General features: G+C 41.5%; 1 protein-coding gene across 4 annotated transcripts in view; it reads left to right on the top strand.

Annotated features, from left to right (window-relative positions):
• Positions 1 to 1037: 1037 nt before the first annotated feature.
• Positions 1038 to 9146, top strand: part of NFRKB (nuclear factor related to kappaB binding protein) — a gene marked incomplete at both ends in the record, with an annotated part of 34995 nt that continues 26886 nt past the window's right edge. For 3 of the 4 annotated variants that reach the window (XM_080719472.1, XM_080719471.1, XM_080719470.1), the window contains 3 exons: positions 1053 to 1187; positions 4338 to 4539; positions 7810 to 7937. In XM_080719472.1, coding sequence (XP_080575598.1) covers positions 1053 to 1187; positions 4338 to 4539; positions 7810 to 7937 — 465 coding nt within the window. Of the gene's footprint in view, positions 1188 to 4337; positions 4540 to 7809; positions 7938 to 9146 lie in introns of all 4 variants that reach the window. The other variant, XM_080719473.1, reaches the window with a different exon arrangement.

Genomic DNA, 9146 nt, shown 5'->3' with positions numbered 1-9146 from the left:
GATTGGCCACTGACTTTACTGGTTGTCATAGTTGAGTGTTTGGAACCTGTGGAGTTTATGTGGGCCTACAAAATATCAAAAAGCTTTCTTTTCATGATATTGAGAGTTTATGCAAGAGGTACTAAGTGTTAAGAACATAGATTTGCAGGCAGGCAGACTGCCCCTGGGATTGGGCAAGTTACATACTTTGAGCTTCAGTTTTACTATCTGTAGAGTAGGTATAATATGCACAATTGTAAGAATTAATTGAGATATATGAAAGATCTGACACTGATTAGGCCTTCATGAAGTAACTGTTAACTGTCTGAGCTTTACTAGTATATGTGGATTTCTAGTGAACTTTCTAACAACAAAGAATTAATTGCTTAAGAAAAAAGCAGTTATTATTAGTTTTTGTGGTGGTATTGGTGATTGAACCCATTCTACCTTCAAGCTATACCACCATCCCCTTTTATTTTTTATTTTATTTATGCAGTACTGGGCATTGAACCCAGGGCTTTGCACAAGCTAGACAAGTGTTCTACCACTGAGCTACATCCCTTCCCCTTATTTTTCGTCTTGAAACTAGATCTTGCTCGGTTACTAAGTCTCCCTACTTGCTGAGGCTGTCCTTCAACCTGAGGCCCTCCTGTCTCAGCCTCCCAAGTACTGGGATCACAGGTGTATGCCACCACATCCACTGGGGAAAACAATTGTTAAAGAAATTATGTTCTGCTAGAGATGTTGTTGACCTGAGAACTCCAAATTATTAGCAGTGATCTGTTTATCATTTAATTGCAGAGTTCATTTTACTATATAAAATGCAAGTATTGTGAATTTAGGAGTTACAATGGAAGCATTTTGAGAAAAGAGCCTTAGTAAATAGGATGTGAAAATTCCAACGAGAATGTAGTGTGGAAGGGAAGGAGAACGGCAGGTGTCACTAGGGGGTAAGGGCAAGTTGTAAGAATGAGATTGAGTCTTTTCTGGAAGAGTATTAGCATCAACCAGATTCCTGGAATTTCTGTCTTAAGAAGCATCTGTTTGTCTAGAGTACCTGTGAAGAAGAAATAATGGATTCCTTAGACCATATGCTGACGGATCCCCTGGAACTTGGTCCATGTGGAGATGGGCATGGCACCCGCATCATGGAGGACTGCTTGCTAGGAGGCACCAGGGTTAGTCTGCCTGAAGACCTTCTGGAGGATGTAAGTAGTAATATCATTTACAAGCTCTTCTCTGTTACCTTCCCATAGCAGCTGTGCTATGGGAAGGTAACCACCTGAACCACTCTTAAGTTTTCAGTCTAGCCGGGCGTGGTGGCGCACGCTTGTAATCCGCGTGCTTGGGAGGCTGAGACAGGAGGATCGCATGGGTTCGAAGCCAGCCTCAGCTACTGAGTGAGGCCCTCAGCAACTTAGTGAGACCCTTTTTCCAAATAAAATATAAAAAAGGTCTGGGAGTATAGCCCGGAGGTAGAAAGCCTCTGGGTTCCACCCCCCGTACCACCAAAAAAAAAAAAAAAAGTTTTCAGTCTTTTGTGCTCAGTTTTATTTTCTACATTGTCGGCAGAGTGGTCTCTTACCATTTCTTCATTCATTTATTTATTGGTACTGGGGGGTGAACCAGAGGCATTCTACCTCCGATCTATACTCCCAATCCTATTTTTTAAATTTTGAAACAGGGTTTATTTAAGTTCCTAAGGGACCTTGCTAAGTTGCCAAGGCGCCCTTGAACCTGCGATCCTCCTGTCTTAGCTTCCCAAATACTGGGATTGTAGGAGTGCACCACTACATCCATCTTCCTGAGGATGTAGTTCAGAGTAGAAAGCCCCTGGTTTCAATCTTGAACCACCTACCTCCCCCCTAAAAAAGAGATTTGAGACCAGTTTGGGCAACATAGTGAGATGCCATTTCAGAACAACAAAACCTATGAACATCAATGAAAAATCCATGCATATAGCCACTATTAGAGCCCCTAGGTACCCCTCTCCATTTCCCCTGTAGGAACTCCTGCTTTTTGTTTGTTTGTTTGTTTTTGGTGGTACTGGGGGTGGAACCCAGAGGCTTTCTACCTCCGGGCTATACTCCCAGACCCATTTTATATTTTATTTGGAAACAGGGTCTCACTAAGTTGCTGAGAGCCTCACTAAGCAGCTGAGGCTGGCTTCGAACCTGCGCGGTCCTCCTTTCTCAGCCTCCCAAGCGCGGGAATTATAAGCGTGCGCCACCACACCCGGCTCTGCTTTTTGTATTATTTTGCTTTTATGGTTTTACTCTGGATTTCTTTTTTCCTTTTCCTTATCATTTCAATTATTATTATCATTACATTTTTGTGTGTGTGGGTCTGGGATGGAACTCGGGCATTCAACCTCTGAGCTACACCCCCTATCCTATTTTGTATTTTTATTTTGAAACAGGGTCTCACTAAGTAGCTGAGGCTGTCCGCAAACCACGAGCCTCCTGTCTCAGCCTCCCGAATGCTGGGATTACAAGTCTGTGCCACCACACCTGGCTTTCTTTAATTATTTTAAATATCACACTCTGGTGGGCTTCTCTGATGCTGTGTACTTTTGTGTACATCAGCACTTCTTTTTGTGTGTGTGGTACTGGAGATGGAACCCAGGGGCACTCTACCTCAGCTATACCCCCAAGCCCTATTTTTCATTATTTTGAAACAGGGTCTCACTGAGTTGCAAACGGCCTCAGTCAGTAGTACCTGAGGCTGGCTTTGAACTGTGATCTTCCGGTCTCAGCCTTCCAAATGCTGGGATTTTAAGTGTGAGCTACCATGCCTGGCTTTACATCAGCACTTGTGTGTGTGTGTGTGTGTGTGTGTGTGTGTGTGTGTGTGTGTGTGTGACTAGGGATGGAACCCAGGGGCATTCAACCTCTGAGCTACACTCCTTGCCCTGTTTTTTATTCTTTATTTTGAAACAGTCTCACTGAGTTGCAGGGGGCCTCACTAAGTAGCTGAGGCTGTCTGTGAACCGAGATCCTCCGGTCTCAGCCTCCCGAATGCTGGGATTACAAGTCTGTGCCACCACGTCCGGCTACATCAGCACTTCTTAAATTACATTCTAATTATATGTTTAATTGTTCCTCCATCCAGATGTTATATATGCCAGTCTAGCTTAGTACTTGGTAGATCTATATTCAGTATATAACTAGTGAGTTGAAAATGAAGTGTGTCCTGCTGCCGCTTACTCTCAGCCACTGACCTTAACTCTTCAAGTTTTCCTCTCATGTTAACATTCTTGCTACTCAGTTTAAGCTCAGTTCAGATGTCTGCCATCATACTCTTGTTGATAGAGATGAGTTCCAAATGAGATTCTTTCTGTTGAGATAATTTGTTTGCTTGTTTATTTCTTTATTTTGCAGTGCCGGGGATTGAACCCAGGGCCACATGCTTGCTAAGCAAGTGCTCTACCACTGAGCTACATCCTCAGCTCTTTTTATCTTCAGATAGTGCCTGTCTGAGTTGCCTGGGCTGGACCTGAAGTTGCAGAACTCCTGCCTCAGCCCCCTGAGTAGCTGGGATTACAGGTGTATACCACTGCACCTGGCTCTTTGGATTGTTATTTGCAGTTAGATATAAGATTATGGTGTATATGTTATGTTTAATAACTTAAATTAGCCAGGCTGGTAACACATGCCTGTAATATCAGTACTTGGAAGGATAAGACAGTAAGATTGTAGATTCGAAGTCAGTTTCAGCAAGTTAGGCCCTTAGCAACTTAGCGAGATCCTGTTTCCAAATAAAAAAATATAAAGGGCTGGGGGTGTAGCTTGGAGGTAGAATGCCCCTGGGTTCAATCCGTAGCACCACAAAAAGCAAAATAAGCAAAAGAACCTCTAAGTTTTGAGAATTAAGTAAAGGTCATTGGAATTTTTGAAATTCTCTTTGAAAAATATAAGCCAGGTACAGTGGTATGTGCCTGTAATTTCAGCTCCTTGGGAGGCAGAGGCAGGAGGAACATATGCTTAGCCTGGGCAACGTAGTAACACCTTGTCCTAAAATTTCAAAAAAGAACTGGTAGCTAGGAGTGGTTTAAGGAACAAAGAGAGGGAGCTGGGTGGGAGTGCAGGGTGTGCTGGGGATGTAGCTCAGTGGTTGAGTGCTTGCCTAGACTGTGAGAGGCCCTTGGTTCATTCCCCAGTACTAGGGGAAAAAATAAAAACTTGGATGGTAGTGATGGTTGAACAACAAATGTGGGTATATACATATAATCACTAAACTGTATATATACACTTAAAATGATGAACTGATAAATTTTATGCTGGAAATATTTTATCGTATACACTTAATGCACATTTAACTTATCTTCCTGTTGTTTACTTTTCCCTAAATTCTCCTAGCCTGAAATATTCTTTGATGTCGTCAGCCTCTCCACATGGCAGGAAGTATTAAGTGACTCTCAGCGGGAACACCTCCAGCAGTTTTTGCCTCACTTTCCTGCAGACAGTGTTGAGCAGCAGAATGAGCTCATCCTGGCTCTCTTCAGTGGGGAGAACTTCCGCTTTGGAAACCCTTTGCACATTGCTCAGAAGCTTTTCAGAGGTCTGTATTCTGTTTCTGACAGGGTGGACTGAGGGGTCTTGTTCTTGTATGTGTATATGCCTTTCTTCATGTGTGTGTGCGTGTGCGTGCACGAGGCACTGGGGGATTGAACCCAGAGCTTCACTCAGGCTAAGCTACCAGTGAGCTATATCCTGAGCCCTTCTTTTTGTATTTAAGACAGGATCTGGCTTAGTTGTTCAAGCTGACCTTGAACTTACAATCTTGCTGCCTTAGCCTCGAGAGTAGGTGTGTGTATTGCCACCTCCAGCTCTTCCTTTTAGTCTGTTCTTTTTCATGTGCAAAAACTGACCCAATATATTCGGACTTGGGAGGCGGAGACAGGAGGATCGCTGCCTTAAGAAACCCTGTTTCAAATATATATATAAAAAATAGGTCTGGGAGCATAACCCAGAGGTAGAAGGGTTTCCAGGAACCCCAGTACCACCAAAAAAACCCCAAATCAAAACAAAAAAAACTGACCCAATATAGAGAGTGGCTTTCTGTAATACTTTGCTACCATGTAATACTTAATAGGGATTGAACCCAGAGGTATTCTACCTCCAGCTACACTCTAGCCCTTTTTTATTTTTATTTTAAAAGACGGTCTCACTAAGTTACGGACGGTCTCATTAAATAGCTGGCCGTGAATTTGTAATCCTCCTGTTTCAGCCTCCCAAGTACTGGGATTACAAGCATGCACCACCACTTCCAGATCACTATTTTTTTTTTTTTTTTCTATACTGGGGATGGAACCCAGGGACATTCTACCTCTGAGCTACACCCTCAGCCCTATTTTTTATTCTTTAATTTGAAACAGGGTCTCACTGAGTTGCAAAGGGCCTCGCTAAGTAGCTGAGGCCGTGCACAAACCCGGATCCTCCTGTCTCAGCTTCCCAAGAACTGGGATTACAAGCGTGTGCTACCATGCCTGGCTCACTAATTTTTTTTTAAATAAAATTTTATTGAATTTTCTATAGAGTAGAGAATATGAACTTAGCTGTGTAACCACCACCCAGAACAAGAAACAAAGCATTACTAGCATCCCAGAGATGCTCTTTATGAGTAGCCTTTCAATGTTTTTTTAAAAACAGCTTACTGTTTTGCTTTTCTCCCCCCTGTAAAAGCATGACATTGCACCAGTCAGTCCTGTTACTTGACCCAAGAAATTTTGCCATGAGCAAATAATATAGAATATACAGTGTTTACATTTTTAAAATTATTTCTGAGAGAGAGATGTCCTTTGTAAGCTACTGTTTAAATCCTGGATCCACACAGGGTTCAGGCATTGTGTTTGGATCTTGTGTCTCTAGCTTTTCCACCTAGGTCTTTTGCCCTTTTTTACGGTCTTTCTGGTTAATGATATTTTTGAAGCCTTTGGGAGACTTGATTTGTAAAATGTAAAATTCTTGGAATTTGTCCCCTCGTTTCATGATTAGATTTGTGTCCAATGCTTTTGGCAGGAATGCTGTATAGGAAATGTCCCTTCTGTTTTGTCACCTCAGGAGGCACGTGTTGTCGCTTTTCTATTGTTGGTAATACCATGTGTGATCGCATGGTTAAGGAGTGTCTGTCAGACTTCTGATTAAAAGGGCACCTTTTTTCCCTTATAATTAAGAAATCTGTGGAGTGATACTTTGGAATTATGTGATAAACTTTTTTTTTTTTTCTTTTGGGCGGTACTAGGGATGGAACCCAGGGGCATTCTACTTCTGAGCTACACTCCCAGCCCAATTTTTATTTATTTTGAAACAGGGAAACGGGATCTCACTGAGTTGCAAATGGCCTCACTAAAGTAGCTGAGGCTGGCTGCAAACTGCAGTCCTCCTGTCTCAGCCTCCCAAATGCTGGGATTACAAACATATGCGGCCACGTCCAGCATAAACTTAATTTTTTGAAAGCCTTTGTTTTACATAGTGGCTTCTTCCATTAGTGATACTGCCTGAATCAGCTTTTACTTCAGAGGTTGCAAAACAATTTGGGGCCATGCTTAATTCACAATTTGCCCTCCATCCTGTAAAGAGGAGCCAGAAGAAGCCTCTTCCCTCCTTATTTCTGGGGTGATTTTTTTCTGATAGGATGCCCTGAAAGTATAGCACACCTCTTTGAATTTTGTTAAATTTTAAATCTCATTGTTTTAAAGATTTAAAATTTGCATTCTCTCCTTTAAAAGCATTTTTTTAAGCTGGGTGTGGTGTCCCATGTTTGTAATCCTAGTACTTGGGAAGCTGAGATTGGAGGATCATGAGTTTTGAGGCCCTAGCTAGTAGTGAGACTCTCATCAAAATAAGATGAGAGTAGTGAGACTCCGTTTCAAAATAAAAATAAAATAGGTCTGAGGGTGTAGCTCAGAGGTAAAATGCATCTGGGTTCAATCCTTAGGACCACAAAAAGAAAAAAGGCATTTTTTTGGGTGCTGAGGATGGAACCCATTAGCCTTACACATGATAGGCAAGTGTTGTACCATGGAGTCACACCCTCAGGCTTCTTTCTGTTTTTTAAGAGATGAGGTCTTACTGTATTTATCAGGCTGTCTCTGAACTGGGGTCAGATACTCCCATTTGTCTTTTGAGTAACTAGGACTACAGGTATACCCCACACCTGGCTGCATTCCCTACTTTGATGGGTTATTAGTTTAAAGAGGAAGTCCCCACTGTGGTTGTCAGAGATCTATTTCATCAGAGTTGGAGTTTTAGGTGGGAGGACACTGTCTGCTCTTCTATAGAACAGAGCAAGGGAAGCCTAGTTGGATTTTTGAGGTTATGTAGGGGTGGCATGCTTCCCCCAAACAATGTTAGTTGTGTGAGGATACAAAATAAGGAATGGCAAGGCAGAAGTTTTCTTTTTTCCTTGGTACTGGGGATTGAACCTAGGATTCTTCCTCCAAGTTATACCCCCAGCCTGATTTTATTTCTTATTTGGAAACAGAGCCTCACTAAGTTGCCAAGGATGGCTTTGAACCTGCGATCTTCCTGTCTCAGCCTCCCAAATAGCGGGATTACAAGCAAGTGCCACCATGCCTGGCAAGGCAAAAGTTTCTGTATATTTGACTTGAACTAGTGACATACTTTAGTTTTGATGAAGACAGTTGTATTATGTGGTTATTGCAGTTGTTATTAGCCTTGATTGATCTATCAGTTTTCAGCATTCTCTTTTTAATTCTCTTTCCTGATTCTCTTTAAGTATTCACTTTTTTCTTTATCCACATTTTTAAACAGTCATTAAATGTGTACTGATTGATGTATATATAGTTATACTTATATTTTTTTTAAGATGGGCATTTTAACCCTGAGGTGGTCAAGTATCGGCAACTATGCTTCAAGTCACAGTACAAGCGATACCTCAACTCCCAGCAGCAGTATTTCCATCGGCTGCTGAAGCAGATTCTTGCTTCCCGGAGTGTAAGTAGTGCTGGCAACTGGATATGAAACATGGGCAGTGAACTCACAGATACTGTGATTTCAAGAAGTTGTTTAAATGTACAAAATATACCACTAAGAAAAAAATGCTACCAATTAAGCCACATAAAATTCATGTATATTTTTCTTATGATACGTTTTTAAGATGTACTCTGATTTCAAAGATGTTAAAGCATGAAAAAATAAGTGATTTCTAAAATTCATGAAATAAAGTAGTTTTTTTTTAAATTAATACTAGGGATTGAACCCAGGGGTATTCTACCTCTAGGCTATACCCCTAACCCTATTTATTATTCTTTATTTTGAAACAGGGTCTCACTGAGTTTTGGAGGGCATCACTAAGTAGCTGAGGCTGGTCGTGAACCCTCATCCTCTTGTGGGATTACAAGCATTTGCCACCACACCCAGCTGTAAAGTAGCTTTTTAATTTACTAAGTTAAACAAATGAATTTCAGTTCTATCACTGGTAGTTGAGGAAAACTGAGATGCAATTGTGCACAGGTCTCTGAATACTGTGATAGACACACAGAATATAAACCTCAGTGGGAGAATTGTTTTGAGTTTTTGTTTTTGGTGGTACTGGGGTTCCTGGAAACCCTTCTACCTATGGGCTACACTCCCAGACCTATTTTTTTTTTTTTTTTTTTTAATTTGGAAACAGTCTCTGAAGCCAGCGCGGCTGGCTTTGAACCTGTGCGATCCTCCTGTCTCCACCTCCCAAGCGCAGGGATTACAAGCGAGCGCTACCACGCCCAGCTTTGTTTTGAGTTTTTTAAGTGTTTTTTTTTCTGTGAAACAATTCAAAACTCAGATATAGAAATTTTCATCATGCAATACTGGTTAAATATTCCTTATCTGGAATGCTTGGAACTGGAAGTGTTTTTTTTTTAATTTTTTTATTTTTTTTATTTTTTATTTTTTGGTGGTACTGGGGTTCCTGGAAGCCCTTCTACCTCCGGGCTACATTCCCAGACCTATTTTATATTTTTGAAACAGGGTCTCTTATGCCAGCGCGGCTGACTTCAAACCTGCGCGATCCTCCTGTCTCCACCTCCCAAGCGTGGGGATTACAAGCGTGCACCACCACGCCCGGCCAATGTGTTTTAGATTTCAGATTTGTAATATTTGCATACATATAATGAGATATTGGAGATGAGAGCCAAGTCTAAACATGAAATTTATGTCTTTTAA

The sequence above is a fragment of the Muscardinus avellanarius genome, assembly GCF_963383645.1.
Source record: "Muscardinus avellanarius genome assembly, chromosome: 1".
Lineage (NCBI taxonomy): Eukaryota > Metazoa > Chordata > Mammalia > Rodentia > Gliridae > Muscardinus > Muscardinus avellanarius.
The sequence above is the reverse complement of the archived record's forward strand: the minus strand, read 5'-3'. Positions and strand labels throughout refer to the sequence as shown.